Here is a 26676-nt window from a genome sequence, read left to right as displayed (position 1 = left end):
TCTCTGTGTCAACAAAGTATATTTGATGCTTTTAGTTGACAAATCACGTTTTTAGGGAAGAGAATGAGTTCAAGTGAAATTCCCCATTTAAAACATGGCAGACCTGCACTGAATGCTGCCCCACACTGCATCTGCCTCTGGTTCAATTCCACACACACACTCATATGTTTATTGCCTTATATGAAGATGTTTAAAACGGTCCAGTCCTGATATCCAGGAGAAGAACCTAAGGATGCGTGCTTTGAGGGGATTTTGTTGCAAAGGATCTTCTTGATTGTTACTAATGCCTTGATTCTGTAATACCTACAACACGTACATTTGAGGATGTCACACTGAATATATCATTCCATTTTCCGTGTCTTTTTTCATTTGAACATTAGAGTGGCGATCACAGTTTGCATTCAAACAGAAGTAATTCTTGTACAATCCCACAGAAGCAGATTTAAGCAGAAGGGTAGGGCATGAAGGCAATTTCAAACGCTTGACATCAAAACAAAATTGCTTATGGTCTTTTCTGCCTCTCCTGGGTATGTGTTTCTGTGTGTGAAACAATGCTGTATTGTGTCTCCTTTAACAGACTTATTCTCAAGAGAGACCCATTGTGACAACAGAAAACCTGCTTATGAAATAATGTAAGCACACGGATGCTGGTCAAGCAGTCCTGAGGATACACATACCTGTACTATACCACTGCATGGATACCTCTATGCACACAACAGTATTTAGATGCTTCTGAACTATTTTGAAGCAACAGACACAACCCCTCTAACCCATTTGCCCACAGTATGAGGAGCTAAAACATCTTTGTGTTTTGATTTTAGGCTGTGAGCTTAGTGAGAGCCTGAGGGACCAGACTGGGTCAAAGAGGTCCCACCTTGCATACACACATGCACATATCAGTGAAAGACTTAGTACCAAACTGGTTAAGACCAAGGAAAAAACAGGTAACATTGAGATTTAAGTTAAAAATACCCTGTTCTGACACTGTGATGAAATTGTTCTGTGTCTCATGCATAATCAAGATGGAGTAAATAGAAAAAACATTGTACCTTAAAAATAGATGGGCAAAGCTCCAGCAGTCATAAAATATTACCAGAATCCACTGCAATATCAATACTTCCTATTGTTAAAATGTTTTAGCACCACTGTTGCCTTTGGCACGTGCACAATAAAACAAGAATTATAGCGTCAAACTCAACAAGCCAACCCTGAGAGTCACTAGCAATTGCTATGATAGGCAATAAGAATGTCATGTGAGGAATTCCAAACGCTTAACACCATTACAACTTGGAAAAGGTTGAGAGAGACATGGAGGAAGACACAGAGAGAGCACCTAAACTGTCTTCTGCTTCTAGTTCACTGTGATGCTGGAGTCACTGCTATAGGTGCAGTGTAAGACACTTAACTGTAACAAGGAACAGTGACTGTGTTTGGGAATGTGGTTTGGGCATTGCTGAGAGAAGTAGCACTTGGAATGCCAAGCAGAGACTCTGGGGATAAATGCAGCTTAGCTGTCAAACAGAACATTGCAAAGAACCCACTGTGCAAGCAAGTAATATTGAGCAGCTACAGAAAGCACTGATGATCAGACACAGTAATGTCCCATCACCCCATAGGAGAACCACAGTGCCTCTCCTAACCCAACACTTCCTAATCCAGCCTCTCATCCCAGTATTCTACCTACCACCTCAATGGGTCCTAAACAGCTCCATGTTCCCTTTGTATCTGATTTTTTTCAGTGCTAGAGTATTTAAAAACAAAAACCCCCAAAGGCTAAGAGAGTCAGCAGCTTTGACAAGATGTGCATGAGCCCTCTGTAAACCGTGGCCAATTTCAAGTGACTTCAGTATGAACTAATGTCAGTCTGCCCTACAAAACCCCCAAAAAATAGGCTATGACTGCACTGGATGAAGCTGAACTTGCAGCTCTTCCAGGAACCACCCAGAATATCCTTATTTCACAGTAACTCTTGCAAAAGAACAGGAGTCTCTAACCTTGACTGAGGTAGCAAGAGCGCCTCTGCTCCGTAGGACACCAGCTAACTGAAACACAAGTTGACTTGTAAGAGATTAAGAAGGTCAGAGACAGAGGAGAAAAAGGAGCAGATGGATGAGTGATGAGGCTGCTTGGCTTTCATTCTTTTCATTAATTCTGAATACGTCTGCCTTGCTGAGCCAGCTCTTGCAAGGCTTCTTCAAGGAGACACTCTGTAACTATGGCTTGAGTGCATGAGAAGTGTGTACCCATGCAGAACAGCTTCATCATCTGCATGCACCACAATTAAAGACAAGTGTCATGCAAACAGTGATCTACCTATGTCATCAACCAGCAGCAGCTCAATTCAGAATATCACAAGTACCCTTATTCCTATTTCAGTGCACTTCAAATGTAGCTCTCGACTTCCACCAGAACTCAGAGAGCGGCAGCACGGTCAGCATGACAACCATGCCAAGGGCATTCATTACCCAGCAGGAAAAAGCACTGGAACAGCAAATATCAGATCTGGCAACTCAACAGTAAGGTGCTTCCAGGTCTGTGTGAGGTACCGTGTGCTTATTTTCATTTACAGGTGAACTTATAACAAAACTGCAATGAGTGAGGTCCCATCTGGTAGGAACATCTAATGAAGTTATTCTTTAAGGCAGCATCTTTGACTTGCTTGCTCCCAGATGCCCATATGGTCATTAAATATCAGTAAGAGCTGTACTGCCTCATGCTAGCACTGCTTTGCACATGATAACTTCCGTCAGTCAGGATCTGTGCTACTCTTAGTAGCTAATTTCTGACAGAAAGCTGCCTTTGATACTGGCACAGGAACTTGCAGGCTGAGAATAAGGAAAAACAAGAGTTTCAGTAAGCCAAATGTAAATGTATGTGCATTCAGAATATGGAACTGGAACAGCCCTAACTGAAATGTAGTGAAAAGTAACTTGCACGTGGCTAAAGTCAGCAAAGGCAAGTAGCACATGAATTATTTAGCACCCTTCTCTCTCCAGAGGAGAAAAAAGGATGTAAAAAAAGAAAGAAGCTAAAAAAGTAAAGACTAAGTTAATAACTCTTGTAGTGATGGTAGTTAATGGAGATGGCTCCATTTAGACCTTAGCTCTACATAAGTGTTATCCTTAGTGCCTTTTATTTAACAGGGTCTGTCTTCTATCTAAAACTTTAGAAGCAGCACTGGGGGAAAAGGAAACATTCCACAAAGCCTCAACACCCAAATCACTCACATCAAGTAACCTTTTCATCAGTTATGTGATGATTTCTGAGAGTGGAAACAGCAGAAAGCGTTTTCCAACAACCAGCAAAGTCTCCATGCTATCAACTTCCCATCTCACTCTCTCTATTTGGAAAGGAGAAAAGCTTTGCAATACGGAAAAAAAGATGAACCCCTACACTGAGATCTCACCAAGTGTAACACCCTGATGATAGCCCCCACTTTAATTCTACACAGAAAAGTTCCATGGCAGCCAACAGCTACCCTCTGCTGCCACAGGAATATGGGTTTGGAAGCAAAGAAGCTCATTCACATAGTGGAGTCCCTGGGCAATTCACAAATCATAGAATGCCAGACTGGTTTGACTTGGAAAGGACCTTAAAGCTCATCCAGTTCCAGCCCCTGCCACGGGCAGGGACACCTCACACTAGAGCAGGTTGCTCTAAGCCCCTGTGTCCAACCTGGCCTTGAACACTGCCAGGGATGGGGCAGCCACAGCTTCTCTGGGCACCCTGTGCCAGCGCCTCAGCACCCTCACAGGGAAGAGCTTCTGCCTTAGATCTAACCTGAACTTCCCCTGGTTCAGTTTGAACCCATCACCCCTTGTCCTATAGCTACAGTCCCTGATGAAGAGTCCCTCCCCAGCATCCTTGTAGCCCCCTTCAGACACTGGAAGCTGCTCTGAGGTCTCCATGCAGCTTCTCTTCTCCAGGCTGAACAGCCATCATCCTCAAGCGGAGCAAGCACTATTCCTGCCACCACCCTCCCACACCCATAGGTTTCCTCACAACACCTCAGTATTGCCTAGGCAAAGGCTCAGGAAAAGATCTTGCTCATCATGAGCAAAAGCGCATCAAATTAGGCAGAAATACTAAGTTAACGTGAGGTCTGTATCCCAACCCTCCGAAAAATACAACTAAACAGCAGGAGAATGTACCTCTGCTGGCTTTTGAGCCTCAGAAATAGCTGCTATTGCAGGAGAGCCTATCACGTAAATAAGACATGCTCTTCTTAACGTGGTATGTCTTAGTCCAACTGACAGCTTGTTTTGTTTTGACATGTTACAGAAAGCTTACTGAATGGGTGATTTGGAAGATACACATTCATCTTCTAAATGCTTGCTCAAGCAAATGTAACTCTGACCTCCTTATGACAAGGTATCAGCAGAAGGAGCTTAGACACATCTGGTTCAAAAAGCACATTAGGTCATTCAGCAAAGAAACCTTCTTTCCCTTCAAGAAAAGGAAAAAGAAACTCAGAGCTAGCAGCACTGCTTCCTGAAGGACAATTTCCACCACTTCCAGTGACTAAAACAGAATGGAAATGGTTAAATAAAGATTTATTCATATTAAACATATGTTTAATATGAATAAAATATTAGGAATAATTTGGATTGGAAAGAATGCCACAGAAACATACTTTCAGTGCCCAACCCAGTGTAGAATTGTTTACTATCTTCAAACATGGGCATAACAGAAGAGACTGTAAGAAATAATGACAAATATAGTCATTAGAAAATGAAGAATTGCTTTCAAGCTTTGTATTAGTAGCTCAAGCACTCCCTTAATAAAAATGCCTAAAATGTTTTCTTCAGTTATGCTATTTCAGTGCTTGTTGGTTCATGAAATTGTTCAGACAATCTTACCTAACACTTGCATAGTACAACATCATCGAATCATAGTTAAGGCTGGGGTTGGAAAGGACCTTAAGATCATCCATTTCCACCCCCTGCAGTGGGCAGGGTCACCTCACACCAGACCATGTCACACAAGGCTCTGTCCAACCTGGCCTTGAACACTGCCAGGGATGGAGCATTTGCCACTTACTTGGGCACTCTGTGCCAGCGCCTCAGCACCCTCACAGGGAAGAGCTTCTGCCTTAGATCTAACCTGAACTTCCCCTGGTTCAGTTTGCATCCATCACCCCTTGTCCTATCACTAACATCTTCAAAAAACATAAACTTTTATTATAGGAAACCAGATTTTTAACACATCACAATACTCATGTAAAAAGTCTTGGCGTACACAGGAGGCTACCACTAACATGTCCTAGTCCAAAATCCCATTTGCCTTGGCTGGAGACCATCGCTTCTGTGCAGTCACTGTATGCCCCATGTTACTCCCCATTATCACTCCCTACTATTATTCACTACGTTGTTTGCCCTGCTAGAGCAGATGTCAGATCCCCCCCATCGCAAGGGGGATGCCCTGTCCTAAGGCTAGCATGAGAAAACACCCACAGCCCCATAAGTCCCCTGCACGACCCTGAGGACATATCCTGAAGAAACAGGATAACTGCCACTCACACCTGAATTGCACAACCCCTTGGGTTCAGGGGCTCAATCTTCCTTCTAAGCATTTCAAGCTCTGTGGACTCTCGGCCAAAGTGTTAATCAAACTCACTTGAGGAACACAAGGAAACAGGGCCTCAGATATATTAAGCCTAACTCCACCAACTAAGCCGTGGCTACAGCAGCAAACTGGACTGGTATGTAGCGATTGTTCTTGAAGGTGACATGAAAAGTCCCGCAAGGAATGTCTCTGAATTAATTTTTCCCTTCTTTCTCCCTCACAGCCATGGCTCCTTACTTGAACTCTGATTAACTCTCTTGTCAAGATAGTTTGGGACCACCCTTCCAGGATAGCTACATTTTATATCATTGTTTTTAAGTAAGTCAGACATTACCTTTTCTAAAGGGCTTTCTACGCGGGGTATGCTGATCATGGGCATCTGCGCCAGATTATCCATATGAGAATGTTCGTGTTCTGGCTGACGTCCTCTGAAGTTATTTACCACACAAACAACCTAGAAGGGATTAGAAGATACATAGAATAGCTAAGGAACAACTCATTTCTTGAAGCTTTGATCCTGACATCCGTAACTAGGCAGAACTGACACCAGCTTTCGTCACAGTAGAAACACAGAAATGGGAAGTTCATGGTTTACAGAAAATCCTGAATTAACATTTCAAGACAAAAGATTTCCAACCAATTCAGTGTTATGTGCATCATCTGAGAACCAAAAAACTATCTTATCTAAAAGCAAATCCATTACCTAAGCTGAATAATAGCAATTATGAACAATATCATGAATAGATGTCCAGAGTGTGTGCAGCAGAATATGAACTTAAATTCCTATGAAGGGCCAAGTACCATCTAAGTTTTGTCCAGCAAAGACCTCCAAGTTTGAGCTAAGCTGTAAACCCTCTTAGGGCAGCGGTCCCTCTCACACACGAATATCAGAATGTGATCTAGACCAGTCTGTTAGTGTTTCTATTAATTCACACACTCATCTAAGCGGCAATGTTTGCACATTTGGTTTTCCTCAAAACTCAAATTGGATGCTACTAAGGAACTGATGCAATATACATCAGAGACTGTGAGAAAATACTCTGGGACAGATTTTTAGTTTTTTTCCTGACTTCAGGGGCACAAACAGAATGGAAAAACTTAAAAATGAACAACCAGATATAACTCCTGGATACCTTCTATGGAAGGGAACATCTGGAAGTGCAAGCCAAGCCAAGTCTTCAGATCCAAGATATTAACATCAAGACCTTGAGATCCCAGAGGCAAGCTCAAAGGTGTTTTTATGGGGAAAACCAAAGGTGTATTTATGACTATTCCAAGCTGCCAGGCAGACAAACCTGCAGGCAGGGAACATCAGTGACTATTCTGTGCAATAGCCTTGCAGTGAAGTTATCAAGGAAGATCATTTATAGATCAGCAGCAGCTTTCTGACACAGATCCTAGTCATTGGGAACTGTGACTAACAATCTGCTTTTGGAACACGCTTCCAGAACAGGAAAAGGCTAAAGAAGGGTTTTTCTGATACAAAATAACATAAAAGGTCAATGTAAACCTGAATTAGTATGAAAGAAATTCAACAGGGTTACTTTAAAGCCAGAAAAGAAAAGAAATGCTTATCTTATTGCTAGAATTGCCTATCTTATATCCAGTGTAGAGACCTTCACTGATTGCTTATTCCCTGATCAGTGTAGGCATCGTTGTACTGAAATTCATATTTCATACATGAAATCGTAACTAGAGGTTCTTCTGGAGGATCTGCAGTTTCTTAAAGTGGAGCTTGATGGAAATGCTACAATCTGGTTTGTAAGGAAGTGATCAAAAATCTCATTGGATCAGTCCGTCCTTCACATTCCTGAGCTGGTGCAAATATAACTGAGGAAACTGTAAGTCATTAAAAACGAGAACCAGAAAACCCTCTTCTGCCAAGGCCCCCAGATTTAAGAGATACAAAACTATGCACTGATTGTTTTCACACAGAAGTGACACAGATACACACTTACCAAAAATACTGCTATAGATATTCCGATAACAAATCCTGCTATTACATCTGACCAGTGATTTCGATACTCTGCTACTCTGTTGATTCCAGTAAGGAAAGCCATGCACATCAAGCCCAAACAGAGAACAGGTTTTGCAAGCCTCGTTCCTCTGGCTTTTACTGTGTTGGTGATATACATCTGGAAATTAGAAAGGAAGACATTTTAAAGCCTGAACGATAGCTCCCACTAAGTGGTGAATAAAAGCTCTATATTTTGTTTGAATACACTATTTGTATTTATCTTTTCTTTTGGTAAAGAAACAAGAAATCCAAGTGCTAACATCCTCACACCCTTTCCCGAGGGATACAGAACAAGAAGTAGACCATAACAGCAAAATTACATTTCATGTGAACCTAAAAAGCCCCCAAAAGAACAGGCAAATGAGTCAATCCTAAGCTATTACTCCCAATCTTTGTATTTAATTATGAAGAGAGGTAAAGAGACTGATTTTTCATGGCACAGTGTTGACAATAATAGCAAACTATCCTTACCCTGAAAGTAGCTATATCAAGGCCTTGTTATCATTAGGAAATGCTTTTCTTCCTCATACACAACTTCTTCAAGTGATTAACTAGAGATTTGTCAAAGAGCAGTGAAAATGGAGCTAAATGCCAGCATCTGCTTTTATAACTAACATGTAATAGCTTCAACCAGCACTGAAATAATAGAGCCCTGCGCTTCACAGATGGTGACCGAGGATGTTTAGTACCAATCCCTCCCGGCACACAACCCAATCTATAGGCAGAAACTTTTATGCATCAAACTGAGAAATCAATGTGCCCTGCCAGCACTCTAACTCTCCCTGTGCAATACTACCAAACTAAAAGCACTGCCTGACGACAGAGCAGCTCTTCTGCCCTAAGGGTGCATTAGTGACTACTAGCCAGCACTTCCCAAGCTCTGATGGGCAAATGGAAGAAATCATACAATTCCAGACTGATTTGGGTTGAAGAGATCTTAAAACTCATCTAGTTCCACAGGCAGGGACACCTCACACTACAGCAGATTGCTCCAAGCCCCTGTGTCCAACCTGGCCTTGAACACTGCCAGGGATGGGGCAGCCACAGCTTCTCTGGGCACCCTGTGCCAGCACCTCAGCACCCTCACAGGGAAGAGCTTCTGCCTTAGATCTAACCTGAACTTCCCTTGTTCAGTGTGAACCCATCACCCCTTCTCCTACCGCTGCAGTCCCTGGTACAGAATCCCTCTCCAGCATCCCTGGAGCCCCCTTCAGACACTGGAAGCTACTCTGACGTCTCCAGACAGCTTCTCTTCTCCAGGCTGAACATGCATGAAAACCAAATCTTTAATTTCCATTTTCTTCAATCTTGGCATTATGGCTGCTTGAAAGTTGCCCCCTTTGATGAATTATACTTCAACTAACAAGATTTTGAGGAAAAAAATACGTTTCTTCAATTAGACCCCTGAAATCCCTAAAGCCATCACAGAGTTGAAGTTTTAGATCAAAGAATGTAAATATTTTTTCTGGAGTTTCACTGGATACTCCCAAGTGTGGAATGCTGTGCCTTTGAACTGCAAAGGGAAACCGATACGGAGAGCCCTGGGTGGCATGGTTTAGTGGAAGGTGTCCCTGCTCACGGCAGTGGGGTTGGAAGTGGATGATCTTAAGGTTCTTTCCAACCCTAACTACTCTATGATTCTATAAATGTGCAATGAGGAATCAGTACCTTTTGGGCCAACAAACAGGCAATGCTTTCTTTTTCTGTACTGTCTGAAACACAGCTGCATTTCCTGGGTAATCAGTTATGAGATGCTGCAATAATCCAGTCAAGAAGAAGTTTGGGAAGCATGGTTACAGTTATCATAAACTAAGTGAAGGAGGTAGGAGGCTGTCTGAAAGAAGCAACATCTGACAGCAATTTTTGTTCAGAAGCTCCATGTTTTAGAGGACAAATCAGTGCTTAAGCTTATTATCACAGCTTTAGCTTATAGTCACCCACTACTGCAATACAAACATCTTCAATGCACCTTACGTGATGGTCAGCCAACTAGCAGCAAGCTCTCAACTAATGCAGACAGAGCAAAGCTGGGGCTGGGGGTGAGTTTTGGGGTGCGTGTCCAAGCCACAGCTCCTCTGTTCTTCCTAGAGCATTTCAAAAACAGCGTTTCTCCATTCACTGACTATCCTTTTATCTTAGCTCCTCATATTTTCTCAGGCTCTCCTCAGTAAGTTACTCCTATCACGTTGAACGCTGGTAAGAGAACTGCAGCTGGTTTTCTACATGGCACAGAGCACTGAACACCAAGTTACTCAGCAACCCTCTATTTTAGTGAGTTTTCTTGTATCCCTGGACACTACCACCATTATTCACATTCACACGACCTCCTAGAACATCTGGTGCTAGGGAAAATAGTCTAATATCGTGAATATGCAGCAAGATCACCCAGTTTCAAATCCAGTTTGGGTGAGGCTGACACTTGTTTAAGTGGCCTCAGTGATGTATTTCAGTTATCTCTAACACCTGCTAATCGCCCAAGAAGATGATCTCAGTTCTCACGAAGTCAAACCAGCTGTGTGTGAAGCACTGATTCTGCAGTAATCCAACCAAACTGCAGCAGTCCTCATTCAAAGCTAACCTGGAAGGTGCTCTGCAGAAAATCCTCACTATCTTTTTACAGTTAAGCACATCTCTCAAATGCCTACTCAAAGCACTGAGTGAGCAGAAAGAACAGCAGACTTAGGCTGTGCCTCATATGAGTAGTAAAGACTTCCATTTGCTGACTCCCTTCCTATATGTGCAGTCAAGATTGTCATGCCCAGCCCACTACTGAAAATAACCTGGGAGTTCTGTCAGCACAGGTAACATTTCTTTTATAGAAACACAGAATGGTTTTGGTTGGAAGAGACCTTAAAGCTCATCAAGTCTCAACCCCTGCCACAGGCAGGGACACCTTCCACTAGAGCAGGTTGCTCCAAGCCCCTGTGTCCAACCTGACCTTGAACACTGCCAGGGATGGGGAAGCCACAGCTTCTCTGGGCACCCTGTGCCAGTGCCTCAGCATCCTCACAGGGAAGAGCTTCTGCCTTAGATCTAACCTGAACTTCCCCTATTTCAGTTCTTTCCTTCAAAGAACAGACACCACTTACAGTAATAATAGTATTAAATTAAAATATTAGTAAAGAATCAATAGAAACAGAGTAAACTTTTCCTGAAAGTGAAAATTCTGTACATTTGCAAAACTCTGCACAGCAAATGCAGACCCATCCAAGGCAGGATTCATAGATGTCCATTCTTGCAGCTCTAGTACAATACATTAACACTGTCAATTCATTCAAAGATCTGATTTGCACTAAGAATAAAATGTAAGTAAGCAGCTATTTTCTTCTTAATGCTGGAAGGAAAGATATAAACCAGCACAATCAGTAACTGACAGCAAAGAAACATCTTGAAAGATGACAGTATTTTTCCTCTCTTACTTTTTGTAAATATTAAATGCAGTATCAACAAAAGAAAATAGCTCAGTGATTTAAAAAATGATTGCGAAGGAATGGCAAGTCCATCATTACAAGTCCATCTTTACAAATCCATCTCAGTTCCTTTTAAGAACGGAAACTGGGAGAGGAAGAATCTAATAAGAAAATTAGCCAATGCAAGACCAACAACAGAGATTTTGTATGTAAAGTCAAGGATCGATACAGTAGTTGGAATGGATTTTGCAGTCTGCACATTGTCCTGTGACATCAGGTCAGTGGTGAAGCTTCTCTTGAAGAACTTCTGCTATTGCTTTTCCTTCTTCCTGAAATAAGATTTTAGTATGAATAGATCTAAAAGGTGATACCAGCAAGTAGACAGTGTCAGAGAGCCATTTAAGGAGGTGCATGTTATCTGATCATTCTATAGGGTCATAGAGTCAGAATGGTTACGGTTGGAAAGACCTTAAGATCATCTATATATTAATATTTACTGGATTTTCAGGAAAACACTTAGTCCTTCAATCCTCAAGGTGATGGAAGTGAAATCTTCAGAGAACCTCATAAATTGAAATTTTACTGGAAGTGGGTTTGAAAACAGGTATTTGAAAGAGTCAGAATCACCACCAGCACCCCGAAGACGAAGCTACCTTTAACTTGAGGCTGCTGACATGACTGTCTCAGGTCACAATTCAAGGAATAATCATAGTGTTGGAATTTAGCTTGTAGTGGGAAAGCTTCCCGAAGCATCATGTTGCAAGTCTGACTCACATGAAGTATGTCCTAAACCTAGTGCAACCAAAATCATTCCAAAACCTGTTAAGAGGAGAACAGGATGTGTATTTCAAGTATGATCACCAATGCAAATGCCTGTGCCCACAAACACAAGTAACAGGTCCCAGAGCCCTGTTTTAGTTAGAGCAGTGTTAGCTGTCAGGCTGGCTGCACCAGCCAGGAGGGAGGTTAGTTTTCCTAGCTGATTCCATCAGCCTGGAGCCCAGGGATGCAGGTAGAAAGATTCCCTCTCTGCTTGCTGTTTCAGTCCTCCCTGAAGCAGATGGTCTGGGGGACTGTCAAAGAGACAGACCAGTCTATTAGTGGGCAGAGAACAGTGACTCATGAAGCCACAAGCAGGAAGAGGAAGGAATCACGGTCCAGGTACCTATCCCAGGCAGTGCTACAAATATAAGGTCTGTCGTGTTTTGTTTATAATGTGCTTTCAACGTCAGGGTCGGCAAAGGGAAAAGAAAGCTCTAGAAATGCTGGACCTTACTATAAAGTTTCCCACTAGGAGTTCCTCACAGCTGTAACTCTAAACAACTGGGGAAGGAAAGAAGCATCCTTCAATGCACCAGGACTGTAAGATACATCCAAATACTAATTAAAGCTAATTCAGTCTCCAGAGGTCATTACCTTGAGCAACTGAATTGTAATGAAGAATTGACTGACAGGGAATACCCCAATGTCTTTAGATAAATCCCTGGATCACATTGTAATGTTAGCTTACTGTCCAGCCGGCAAGTAACTAATACATCCAATATATGAAGCCCATGAAATATGCTGTACAAGCAGCGTCAAGGGACACTTTCATTTGCTGTGGCAGACACTGCAAAGAAATTCACCGTTCCTAACACTGCCCCTGAAAAGCAGCCAAGAGAATCCATTAATTCTTCAATTTCCTGACAGGAAAACGGACAACAAAGCTGACTCTACAATAAGGTGACTCTGCTACTCCTTTTCCTCCTGAACACTCCCTAAAGCTTATCAAAGAAAGGCCTGTCATGCCTCTTCACCAGCTGCCCAAACAATCACTTCAAGACGAAGGAGAGGAGAGACAAGGCTGGATGAAGGAGTGACATGGAGTAGAATGTCACCACGCTACCAGCACTGTGACCCACACTGCCTTGCTGTCTTTTCCCAGTGACCTATAAACACAGTAAACAGCAAAGATGCTACAGCAGAGAATGCCAGGAGCTAGAACCTTGCAGAAAGATGATCACAGCCCCAGCAAGAGCTGTGCTGTGAGGAAAATGTCAGCTTTACCTGCTAGCCCTGCCTGAGGCTGCAGTTGAAGAAAGGGTTCACGTTTACAAAGCCACATAAGCAGGCTACAGAGCTAAGGGCTATGTCAATTATGAAGACGTTAAACCTACTCCTCTGTCCTTACAAATCCAAAGCAGGACTGAAATGCAGGCAGTAACACTGAGTCCAAATATCAGCCTACAGAGGTTGGCTGCCAACTGCCCCTGTCCATTGCAATAATAAAACAACAAAAGAGCAAGATTTCATAGAATGACTTGAGATTTGTCTTGAACTCCAAGTAGCAATCCCCTAGGTCTGCAGCACCAAAGGGCTGTTGTTAGTCACAAGTCTTGATTTCAATCCATGGGAATAGACTGACTAAATCTTCATGTATCACTTTAGAAATCCTACTTAAAAAAAAACACAACTCATGACTTCTCATTTCTATGTCTCAGTTGTGGAAAAAACCCAAGTATGTGCATACTTGGCTGCTTCAGAATAGACCTCTAATTGCCCAGGCTGTGTCCTCTTACATCTATCAAAGTGTGACACATCCAATTATATTCTATGCCATAAACTTGCAGTATTTGCCTTAGCAAATGTTAGCAGATGTTGTTCCAGCTGAGAAAGGGTGAACTGCAATGCTAATAGGAAACAAAAGCAGATGCACTCAAGTTATTAACCCAACTCAAGCAAAAGAGAGCAAACAGAAGACCTAAGATGAGTTGGGCAGCCACCTAAGGAAAAATCCAAGTAGCATCCAGCCCGGTTGGACATTTTGGGATATATTTACAACATTTCATTTTGAAGACTGTGGTACCCTGTGAAAAATAATCCTGAAAGCCTGAAGAAGACAGGAAATACATCCTTAAAAGTTTCTGTGTTTGGAGCAGGGTAGAGAAGACACTTCACAATAGTGCTGCCATTCAGCATTTCCATTGCTAAGTCTTTCTTGATAGGTACTGAGGGAAAGTAAAGGAGGCAAAAAAAAGAGATCTAAATATTATCAATACAATTGTTGGCAAAAGGCTGTACTTTGAGCAAGAGAGGAATTCAGTTACCATAGCAGCCACCCACTCTTGAAAGGAGGGAGGGGGAAAAGGAGGAAGACTCAAGAACTTAGATGAAAAAAAAGGAGCTTATTGTTAACAAGACAATGTGCACAGATGCCAGGAGATAAGGACCTGGCTGCACTTAGATGGAATGAGATAGGGGAATTAGTAGATAAAGCATAGGCTTTGCTTCTAAATGGGTTGATGAGTGAAATCACATAAGTCTGACATTGTTTACTCCCCGCAAGGATCAGCTTGTTGCCTGTTTATGGCTCTAAGCTGGTGTTTTGTGCACAGCTGGCTGAAATGCCCAGGGAGGATTCGGGAACAATCCCTCCCTCTCTTCCAAACATTTCTGCTACCCAAAAAGAATGTGCATTTTGTACCAGAGATTCCATGCTCATGAAATCCTAGCTAATATGTGACCATGCTCTCAGTAACTGCTGTACCACAGCTCACACAATGAGCAGGGTACTCTTTAAAACTTCTACTCCAGAGAACAGTGATGAGGAAGCTGTTATTCAGGGCCAGCTATCTTGATAAAATGACAGTGTAAGGACATGACCCCAAATACTAGAACACGGAACTTCCTTCCCTGATTTTTAGCTGCAACCATGCAATAGGATTAAAAATCTTAAGGACTGCAGTATTGCATCTAGGACCTAATTTTGCAGGCTACAATCCAGCTAATACATGATAGCAATTCACTCTATTAAGCAGCATGTAAGAATTCAGAAGTCCTGAGAGCAGTTTCTAGTGCTTTAGTTAAATTATGACAGTGTTGTGTACCTGTGTACCTATAAAGTCATGAAAGAGATCACAACAGTTCTAATGGTTGATGCTGCTAACTACAATGACTACAGACAGCATAAGGTTTGCATACTCTTGTTCATGTCAAAAGCCATTGATACTATAGGCACTGATTACCATTGACAGATACTAGTCTTTACTAATGCCCACTTCTTATTTTTAAAATGCATTAATATTCTTCTCCTTCCTGCTTTGCAGTAGCTGAACAGTTGGTTTCCTTCGCTTACTATGATTCATGGCAACAGTGGAAATCCAACTTTACAGATGGATGAGAAAAATAGGAGCAATTAAAATGAAGAATGCTGGATATTGTCTGAAATAGTTTGTGCCAAATTTAGAGGTATGTTTCAGTGAAGCAAAGCCTTACATATCTCCCCAAATAAAGACAATACTATGAGGAGTCTTACACTTGCCTCAAGTTAGAATAGAAGTTTATTGCTCATCTCTTATTTGCAGATAGCACTTCCCTGTACTAACATAAGATCCACATCTCTTAAATAGACATTGCTCAGAAGCAACCTTTGGTAAATGTTACTGTCAGTACTGCAGATTTAAAGCAAGTGGTTCTAAGACCATATTCAGAAGTTCACGGAGTTGGCAGTCTGTGGATGGGGTTGGGATCTTTGCCATGTTGCCAAGGATCAGTTTCCAGATCGATCAGGAATTAAAAGTCAGCTCATTAAATATATGCTCAAAAGCAACACACATATATATATATATGCATATATATATATGCACACATCCATATATAGAATCATAAAATGGCTTGGGTTGGAAAGGACCTTAAAGCTCATCCAGTTCCAACCCCTGCCATGGGCAGGGACACCTTCCACTAGAGCAGCTTGCTCCAAGCCCCATCCAACCTTTCAAATGTAACAAGGAACCATTCTGTCTCTTCCCACCCTGCCAAGAGTGCAAGCAATAAAAAGTTCTTGTGATTTCCTACAAAAACTTGACCTTTCTGTATCTCCTGCTTTGTATTTCCTCCTATAACTCTTTACTGCTTGCTCACACTTGGATATCTCACAACCAGAGAACTGTATTTGGGATAATCAGAGGCAGAAATACACACTTTAGAAATTTGGATCTTGCTTGTGGTTATGTTTGGGGTTTTTTTCTGGTCATGTATTTCTGGTTTAAAATCCTGACTTGTCTGCCAGGCTAAAGAATTTATACATGTTGGGTTAATAAAAAGGCAGTATTTCAAAACTAATTACTTCCAAGTTTTGCTCCTTTTAGCATCTGGACAAAGGGCACTAAAGATCCCAAAACTGGTACAAAGCTATATGGAAGATGACTAAACAGGAACATGAGGTAACATTTAAATTCTTCAACCCAATTTGAAGAGCAATTAGTCTTCCTGTCCTGCCCAAAGATTGTATCTATTTAAAGGCAACAACTACTGCAGTAATGCAGAATAATATATTCAGTTTATGTTCTGGTTTACATTAAAACCAGCCGGTTGGAGATGGCATCAGTGTTGTTCTGGTAGTACAGCTTCTGTGTTGTAGTAACATGGAACCCTGTTTGTGGTGACCTTTCTGCTCATCATGCAGTAACTATACAATCCTAGTCAACGTCTTGGTCAGAGACATGGACAGTGGGATTAAGGTGTCTGTAATGGCACTGAGCTGTGTGGTGCAGTTGACATGCTGGAGGGAAGGGATGGGATCCAGAGGGACCTGAACATGCTGGAGAGGTGGCCCATGCCAACCTCATGGAGTTCAACCATGCCAAGTGCAAGGTCCTACACCTGGGTCAGGGCAATCCCAGGCACAGCTGCAGGTTGGGCAGAGAAGAGATTCAGAGCAGCCCTGCGGAGAAGGACTTGGGGGTGCTGGTCGATAAGAAAATGAACATAAGCCAGCTTCAGTGTGCACTTGTGGCCCAGAAAGCCAACCGTATCCTGGGCTGCATCAAAAGGAGCGTGACCAGCAGGTCAAAGGAGGTGATCCTGCCCCTCTGCTCTGCTCTCATGAGACCTCACTTGGAGTACTGTGTGCAGTGCTGGTGTCCTCAACATAAGATGGAAAAGGAACTGTTGGAGCAATCCCAGAGGAGGCCACGAGGATGATCAGGGGCTGGAGCAGCTCCTGTACAGAGACAGGTTGAGAATACTGGGGCTGTTCAGCCTGGAGAAGAGATGATGGAGACCTCAGAGCAGCTTCCAGTGTCTGAAGGGGGCTACAAGGATGCTGGAGAGGGACTGCAGCAATAGGACAAGGAGTGATGGGTTCACACTGAAACAGGGGAAGTTCAGGTTAGATCTAAGGCAGAAGCTCTTCCCTATGAGGGTGCTAAGGTGCTGGCACAGGGTGCCCAGAGAAGCTGTGGCTGCCCCATCCCTGGCAGTATTCAAGGCCAGGTTGGACAGAGCCTTGGGTGACATGGTTTAGTGTGAGGTGTCCCTGCCCAGGGGAACTGGATGATCTTAAGGTCCTTTCCAATCCAAACCAGTCCATGATTCTATGAACTGAGTGAGAAGATACGCCTGGCCAGTTATGCACTGTCTCATTTCCCACTGACACTATTAGGGGAGCCCTCAGCCCATCCGAAGGGCTACAGTGAGAAGCACAGATCGGGGAACAGACTCCCACACGCATGTGCTGTTTACTTAAGAACAAGTCGTGCTTCTGCCTAAGCCTAGAATGACATGCACCCCCAACTGAGCCAGGCACAGAGCTACTTCTGTGGGATTCATTAGTCACTCTGCCTCTCCACACTTCTCAGTAGCCTCTAAACCACCTCTAATATCAGCTAGTAAACAATTTCTATCCCATCCCTGCTCATCACTCCCTGTATCAGAGAGAAGGAAGAAGAGCTGTATTGCCTTGTAGCCCACCTCATTGCAGAATAAGAGCCAAATGGACTTTGCATGAGCACTGAGGTACCTGTAAATACCAATTCTGGCATGCAGAGACATACACAGATCTGGGGAGATCAGACACTTACATACACCCACTCTTCTGCTTTACCCCACCAAAGAATGTGCAATTCTACTAATCTGTACTGGGTTAAAACATTGAGAGGTACAACTACCAGTCACAAGTAATCCTTACACTTATTCTTCACCACCCAACAAACTTGGTTATCCTAAATCTCTCACCCTTTTGGACAATTAGCCCTCTCTCAGCATTGCCTTAGCTTTCAAGGCTCAGAGAACCACTACATGTGTGACGCTCAGAATGAAGTCCAACGAATCAAGTTCTCCAAGGCCTCACAGCAACTCATAGCAGGTTTGCACACATAAAATCAGCCAACAGTTGTATCTTCTCCCCATTCCTCCCTCCTCCCCTCACTATGAGCTGTTTGCTCCCAACAAATACAGTGATATTAAACAGTACAATATACTTACAGCCAGATACATAGCTGCATATACGCTTAGTGCTGCTTCTTTGGATGGGAATGTCTTTCTGGCTTTCATGATAAGGTCTGGATTTCCAGTACAGGCATGTACGCTACTGATGAATTGTGTATACTGTTTACATCCAAGTGCTGTATAGTTGGGTTTACAAAGTGCAAGAAAATGTGGTGCAAGATTCCCTGTTACTACTTGTCCAGCATTTACAAAGATGTCCGTAGCAAACAGTCCAAATGCATAAATTCCTAAGGAGGGAAACAAAGAGTTACATTTAGTGACAATTTCACTCCAGGGCAACATATTATAGGATTTATCATAGTAAAGACCAGCTCCTTCCATTTAAGAACACAAAAACCCCTCACACGTACCATACCCTAAAGATCCTGGCTCATGTTGGAGATGTACCTTCACAACCACAGCAACCACACTGCATGTACCTACACACCTGATGTCTCTGCACCCTTCAGAGGACCATGCTCAGCTCTTGTACAAGCAGCCTACTTCCCCGGGCCCCATAGGCACGAATCTCCCTTGTTCAGGATAGCTAGCTATACTGGTATCCAACTTTGACCCATGTTCACTGAACAGGAGCGACAGAGGCAAACTCTTCACCCTATAAATCTGCTGGAGAACCAAGGAAGCCAGGCCGTGATGGAGAAGTAACCTGAAAAGTCACAACACAGACTGGACATAATCTTCTCTTCTACTGCAGCTGTAAAGAAGCTGAAGTACTGAATAATTTAATATTGCCATGCATGAGTTGTCTTCATCTTGCCTGCTACTGGGTACATCTCTATGCAGAGCATATAAATCACAAGATCAACACAGTGAGCTAAAGATCTATATATCGGAGGAGATTCTTATGCTAAAGAGGGTTTGTTTTCTGAGACTTATCAGCAAGACATTAAACACATGTAGTCATTCATTAGAATGGAAATGAATGTATCTGATCGCTTAAAAGAAAACAGATGAGGTCCCTTCCTACTCTTTTGGAAGCAGAAAATGAGCTCTGGAAGGAAATGCAAACACAGCACCCTGACTGGGAGGCAAAGCTAGCAGCTCCGTGTTCAAATCCCACCTGAGCTACAGATTTCCTCATGGATTTCCATGGGCAAATCGCTTTACTTTTCTCATATTTCAACTCACTGTCAATTCTGGCCATTCCCAACTACATGGGACACCATGAGGGCTCTTCCAAGAGGTACACCACAGCAGACATGACCCCACAGAGACATGCGTGTTTCTACAGGCCAGTTATTTCCCTCAGTAAACCTACAGGACTGTGGATGAGCTCTGGGATCCTGGCTGGTCAGCAGCATCACACCGACATTAATTCACTTTGAGCTGCTTGACACTGGTGAGCAGTGGATTGTGCCTGGCCAAGTGGCTGCACAGAAGGGCCCTTTCAGCAAGCCCTGAGGGTGTGCACTGCCCCACCATAGGTGGCCACATCCATCACTTGGTGTGAGTGCAGTGGGTAGTGATGCCTCATCTCATACAACAGTGCTTTCTTTAACTTCTGTGAGCAAGGAGAACCCACCAAATGGGAAGGAAACGCAGGCACTGATTGCACACAGAACAAATGGGGCAGGAGGAGCTCCTCATCATCACCCCCCACCTCCTCTGGACCTATGCAAGACAGTCTGATTCTTAATGACTTTTAGCAGTCCAGCAAGTAATGGGCTCTCAAAGGCAGGCCCAGCTGCTCACAAACACTGCAAATACAGACACAGCTGCCCACCCCCTCCTTTCCCCTGCGACTGGGGCACGCAGGAGGATTAGCTGCCCCAAGGCTTCCTTCCTCCAGATGCTTTGCTTAGATACAACCATCAGCAAACAACATCAGTGAGCCCTGCTATGGCAGCCCTGCACGTACTGAAAAGCAGCATCTGGGAATGTTCAATAGCCATTTGGAGCAGCGGTACTTCTCCCTCTGAACACATTTATAATGAGCTAAGTTGAAAGGGTAACATATCTACTAAGGTCAACGGGAGAGTTACAGCCGACTTCAGTGGAGCACAGATTTTGTCCAGTTTTCTACTAGGGACTGTAAAATAATCTCTAGGCTCAGAAAGTACCTAAACTGTGCTTCAAACATCCCCATGTCTTCAACTTTGTCTGCTATGTGTGTGCATAACCAAAAGAAAGCTATCAACTATAGCTATGGCACAAGGATATCTCCTTTCCCCAGGACTGCTGGTTGTTCTTCCTCCTTGTGATCCTCATTTCTTCTCTTTTTACTGCTGCTTCTGCAACTCATCTTTATCCCAACTTCCAAAAAGCTTCAGTTGCTGCCCAAAAGGAGAGAACTCGCTGCATCTGAGTTAAGACTACACATGAAATGGTGTATGGCTATGTGAATATTCTCCCTGGGTCAAAATTAAGACGCAATCAATCACTGTCAGTATTCAGAAAAGGAAAGCATTAGTTTTGCTCATACCAAGGAATCTGATGGTCCTGCGCACCAGTGGATTTATGTAACAACAGTCTCCAGTTAATATTGTTTTCTCTTGGTTTTCAAAATCCTTTGTAGCTAACTGTAGACAAAACACTGCAGTTTCTCCAACGATAATCTTAGGAAGGAGAAAAAAGGGGAGAGAAATGGTACATCAGGTTACAGCAAGTCAAACATACTGGTGTTACAGAGATAGCTATCGCATCTTACAGAAACAGACCAAATCACCACAAAAAGGTAACATAAGTGAACCAAATGTTAATCTTCTTGTGAGGGAAACATGCATTATGGCTTTACTTTATTTGCATTAGAAGAGAATGAACTTCTATAACCAAGACTTGGAGTTAACATAAATGAGTTTCCAGAATGAGGGGAAAGAGAAAGAAATCTGTCAGTTCAACACCACCAGATCACACAACACACAAGATGTGGACCAAAGCAAAGGCCTCACCCTGGGAAATGCTGAACATTTCAGTTCCCACATGGCTTTCACTGACACCCAGCACTTCACAGGGCTCTGAATTCTGAACCATGGGGTCTACAGGGGCAAATCACAACAGAGCTCCTGTTCAGATCAGAGGACTGGTTTGCCAGGAGGCATTTAGCAGGGTTTGATGCAGATTTTGCCAGCTCAGTTTATCAGGTCTGGCTTTAGCTTTGTTCCTCACGCTTGAGCAAAGTGTCACCGCTGATATTTTAATGTTAAGCATGGCCTGTTTCACATTCGTGACACCAAAATGAATAAAGTTCTCTATAGATCATACACATTCCAGTTGGAAAAAAAAGAAAAGAAATAAATGGAAAAGTACAGAATTTGAATGTAAAATATCCCCCCTAAGATGTGCAAGAAAACATGAACTTTAATTTCCTTATGATAGTTATGGTATTGAGATTTATTAGCTAAAACCAAGCCTTAAGCATGGATCTACCTAAACCCATGACACTGAAGCTTTACAGTAGGCATAATTAAAAGGACCAGAAGGGTGTATTTCAACTCTGATGCACTGTGGGACTTAAAGGCAAGGCTCTTCCAGTAACCAGCAACGCTTATTGCTAGGTACATCACACTGTGATAAACAGGAATGAAGACTAACAAACTGAAAGTCTTCATATTATACATATTATACAAGAAATAATGCCATCAAATTTCATTCAGTGCCTAGGTTTTCCTAAACCTTTCACCTAGCAGGAAATGAGAAACCTTTGCATAGATGACAATAGGTCTGAACAGTTCTACACACAGCACTGGTTACAAAAACAAAAGCCCAACAAAACCCCCAAAACCAAGATGCAGAACAACTATGGGTGATGGCTCATAAGCACAGATTGTTGTCAACAGGAAGAATATGATTAATGGCTTTACTTATTTGTAGATCTACACAGATGACTTTGGGCTAAATCGTGACACACAGAGGAAGAAAGTGCTTCTTACACATAACAAGGCACAAATAGCAAAAATCACTGTGGTGGCAAGCATGTGCAAAGCAAAAGCCAGTTTGTTACAGAACCAGTCATTGTCCATTACTTCAGACTGGCTTTAGATCCTAGTGGCATTTTTAGATGAAAAAAAATGTCAATACCTGAAGTAACAACTATCCTCCTTCTACTTTAGTACAAGCAAATTTTAGCATACTGAAGTACATTTCTTCATCTATAATCAGCAAAGGATGGTACATGTATGAAACATAACCTTGAAATCACGGTCATCATTCTGACTCTGATAAGGAGAATTCAGCCCAATGATCCCTTCAGCTTTCATGAAAACAAACAAACACAAGCCCAGTTCCAGTAAGTTTCATATAGGTGAAAACTGAAATACTACTGTTTTCACAGAGAGTCATAGGAACTCCCTTCTTTCTTCTGGAATAATGAACCATCAAGGATCTGTGATACACAGTGCTCAACCTAGGCAAGAACACCAAGAGCAAGTGTGCCAGTAGGCTCAGCCCTCCAGCTCTGAGTGGAGTCTGGATCTGCTGATCTAGGAATACAGGTCTTCTTGTTGGCGGGTGGGAAAGTTGGGAGAACTGTTCATTCAGCTATAGGAAAGGAGATCCTCACTTCCAGACTTGCAGCAACCCGCCTTCAGCAGGTCTGTGCTGCTGGCAGCAATCCCTCCTTAGAGTCCCCTGTCTTTTGATGGTGAGCTGGATGAAGGAAACGCTCTGCTGCAGGAACAGGAGGGAGCAGTGTTCAAGTTCTGAGTGGAGCAAAAATACCCTCAGAGTGGGTACGGAGGTGCAAGGGTCAGAGCGATGGAGAACTTGGCGAAAGACAAAACCGTTGCTATATTAGGCCTAGTGCTCTGCCCTCAGCAGTAATCAGAGTGGGATATGCCACTGAGCACAACAGGTATTCATCTCTATCCTTTCATGGCTTGGCTTTGATAGAATCCTTCTGGAATTTGGCAATACATATGGATTCTGTGTTTGTCTGCACTGGCAGCTGTTCCTTCTCCATCCTTCAGCATAAGCACTGCTTATCTCAGTCATCAGCCTATTGAGGCTTCAGAAAAGAAAGGAAAATCTTTTTCAATCTCATAAGTCCCAGGAGAGGTTCTGTTTCTCAGTGCAATTCTTCTTTCCGGCACTACTGGCAATAATCAACTCTACAGGGCAGAGGAAAGGGAGAGCAATCTCCTTCTTGCCCATTAACATAATCTATGTGCCTGGTATATTCCAGGAAGGAACAATTTCTGCATTCTCCCTGGCACAGGGACCACCATTAACCCCTTCCACTACACACGCAAGTTGCAACCAGTCAACAAATGCCATTTAATAGAACAGGATTACTTGTATGCCTCTTGACCATGTCTTGGGGCAACAAGTTTTTGCAGTATGCCAAACCTGACAGTGAAGAATTGCTATGGAGAATCTGACAGCTCTGACAACATTAGCTTTTGGACAGAGCTACACAAGCTCAGCTACAGAAATAGAATATGCATTGGAAAAAATGAAGGTATTACAAGAGTCTGTTACTTTATTCTGTCTAACACGGTCATACTACTTTAGATCACTGTATGTATCTCCTGAAGCATTATCTGTATGAAAATCCCTAGCTTAACAGATATTTTTACAGCTGTTAAAAGCAGAGGCCATCCGTCCCCAAGGCTGAGAAAACCTTCTGATATATAATTATAGCATGTTAAGTATAAGGAAAAGAGCAATTTTCACCTGTAGACTAACAATACGAGTTGCAGGCTTTTTGGTTTTCTAAAGACCATACATATGAATTATTTTCACAGTCCTTAGATAAAAACACAGTGTACATAACTGTTACAAGAAGGAATAAGACAAGAATGATCACCCCACAAGCACTGGCCTAAGTTCTGATGGGTGATGATCAGGCCCTTGATTTACTACAGCTTCCCTCTCTCTGTAGCCACAGGGAAGGCCCTTAGACCTGGTTCACAGTATAAAGCGTAATAGGAACAACACAAAAATCACCCTACATAACAATATTTATTATTAATCCATCCTTCATAACCAGCCTTTAGATAATCATTTCTTTTCATGGAAGCACAGAAAAGAAATATTAACGCAGCAGAATCTAAATTCCAGGAAAAGTTCTCGTATCCATCTCCATGGCAATCGCATCCTGTCTGCGATGTGACAACCCATTCAAGAGTCAGGAACAGTGGGAGGAATGAGATCTAAAATTAATATTTCTTCCTATTTCACCTCTTAGCTCCTGATTCATTTATGAGCTGAGTGATTTCCATGGTGGTTCTGCAGCAATAATACATTCACTGCCAACCACCCAATGCCAGTCCCCCTTTCCTTGTTTTCCACGCAGGATACTTATAGTGTTGAGGACTCATTCCCTACACTGATTCCTTCCTCCCAAATAAGTTCAGGTTTTCTCTGTATTAGTCATTTTTCTGAATTCAGGCAAGCTGTTCTTAGTTTTAACACTGCATGTCAATTCGGAAACAGAATCTGTCCTTCCCAAAATCATCTATCAAGTATGTTCTTAACTGGGTTCGAAATTCCGAGCTCTTTTTCAACTTGAAATGTCAAACCTGACTCATCCCAAACCTCAGCACCAGAGCAACTCTGACCTTGTTGATTTTCCAGTGAATTGGCTCCCCAAACTTCACCTCGTGTCAAGTATGTTTTACAACAGCCAGAACCTATATAAATATATGACCTAAAATCTGTGCTTCTGAAACCCTAATGAGATTTATTGTATAGATTGCCTTCTCATGCATGATATTACTGCCTATCAAAACACAGGATTCAAGTGAAAATCGAACATTCATTTGGGTGATAAGCTATCTGAGGGTACTGGAATGCATTTAAACAAGATAAATCTGGAAGTTTAAGGTTGATAATCTCTATTTGGGATGAGCAATGTAACTTCTGCACAAACATCCATAGATCTTTCCAGATAACACCTAAAGATTTGGGCATACAAGTGTTCATAGGGGCCAGGGAACGTGGTAGAACACACGACTCCCTCTCTGCCAATTCTCAGGGTTATGCTGTATCTACAGCAACCACTTGGATGAGTAACGCTGAAAAACAGCTCTAGTGCTAAAAAGGCCACTAAATACTCATCCATGTTCTGAATTTATCCAAGTTAAGAAGAGCTGACAATACCATGCACTGCAACTTCTCTTTGGACTTGTCATTTATTGTGTCTCATATTGGCATGACTTGAACCCTAAACAAGGGTTTTGTGAGGCCATTGTCAAGAAACAACATGGCAAGGGATTGTTGCTTTGGGGAATGAGCATCTCCGGCAGTCCACAGTGCTGCTTTTCTTTCTAGGATGAACTTCCTCATGCTTCCTTAACAGTCAGGAGGGGAAGCTGGGAACTGGAGCTTAAAATCTGGGGGATGCTCTCTGTATCTCTAGGCAAATTGTTATCATTTCAGTAGCATGGGCCCCCACTCATTTCACTTACAAGTTCTCACTGTGAAGGCGTGGGGTTAGATTTCTTTGTCAAATCTGGTTTCCACAGGCTTTGTGGTTCCTGGTCTTTATTTTCCCTTCTTAACTTTAAGCAATGTGCTATATCTGGCCTGTTTCTCCTTGAAAAATGCCATCAACATACCCCAGAGCACAGTGGTCTCAAGAGTTTGGAGAAACGAGCAGCAGAAACCTTGGCCTTTAGTGATGCTGTAGCTAAGCTCCGTGGTCTGCTTTAAGCTAAAATTGCTGTGTGAGGTGACAGCTCTGGCAGGAGAAGCAGTAGCAGTATTCCCAGCAGTAGCAATTTCAAGTTCATTATGCAAAGCTTTCCCTTGAGGCCATTTTCTTTGTGTTTTTCTTGTTCCCATTGCTTCTTGCTTGCTTGAAGCTGACAGCAAGTGCCCTGGTTGATTTTCACAGAACTGCATTTTTCAATAGAAAAAAAATGACCTGCAGTTTTGAGGAAAATGAAAAAATAAATCCTGGAGAAATCTGTCTGCTACTGATGAAATACAGAATATCCCCCCTTGCATTCAGCATGGATGTACAGAAGCATACGGCATAGCAGCTTCTGAAGGTCTGGAGAAGAGTTCTGAAAAGAAAATAGCTTTTCTGGAGAAAGATGGGGTAAAAATACTCAGCCTTTTTTTCCAATCCTGCTTTCAAAATACATATACCTTTATTGTTGGTATGTATTTGGTCATGGCCATTTACAAAACAGCAATATAAGGTTCCACATCTAATAGTCAAATATTATCTGCGGCTTTCTCTGTGTTGCAAACTATGGCTACACGCTACTGAACACTAATATTACTTCTGACAGGGAGAAGTATTGTTTACTGCTCTTTGCCATACAGAGCACATGTAGTGAGTACGTAACAACAGTAAAGGTTGCTCACTTCATGAAGTCTTCGTTGCTATCTGAAAGCAAAAGGCACATAAACCCCAAGCACTGATAAGGAAGGAGCTTCAAGCACATATAAGGCAGAAGCTCTTCCCTGTGAGGGTGCTGAGGTGCTGGCACAGGGTGCCCAGAGAAGCTGTGGCTGCCCCATCCCTGGCAG

General features: G+C 42.7%; 1 protein-coding gene across 5 annotated transcripts in view; it reads right to left on the bottom strand.

The window, feature by feature from the left end:
• Nucleotides 1-26676, bottom strand: part of PLPPR5 (phospholipid phosphatase related 5) — a 122107-nt gene that overhangs the window by 23186 nt on the left and 72245 nt on the right. For all 5 annotated transcript variants that reach the window (XM_061379127.1, XM_061379124.1, XM_061379125.1 and 2 more), the window contains 4 exons: nucleotides 20681-20813; nucleotides 18235-18485; nucleotides 7524-7700; nucleotides 5900-6019 (listed from right to left, as the gene is read on the bottom strand). In XM_061379127.1, coding sequence (XP_061235111.1) covers nucleotides 5900-6019; nucleotides 7524-7700; nucleotides 18235-18485; nucleotides 20681-20813 — 681 coding nt within the window. The remainder of the gene's footprint in view (nucleotides 1-5899; nucleotides 6020-7523; nucleotides 7701-18234; nucleotides 18486-20680; nucleotides 20814-26676) is intronic.

The sequence above is a fragment of the Neopsephotus bourkii genome, unplaced genomic scaffold (genome assembly GCF_033783945.1).
Source record: "Neopsephotus bourkii isolate Nb327-2 ecotype Australia unplaced genomic scaffold, CSIRO-AGI_Nbou_v1 NB_1768, whole genome shotgun sequence".
NCBI classification, from domain to species: Eukaryota; Metazoa; Chordata; class Aves; order Psittaciformes; family Psittacidae; genus Neopsephotus; species Neopsephotus bourkii.
This window is presented reverse-complemented; position numbering and strand designations above follow the sequence as displayed.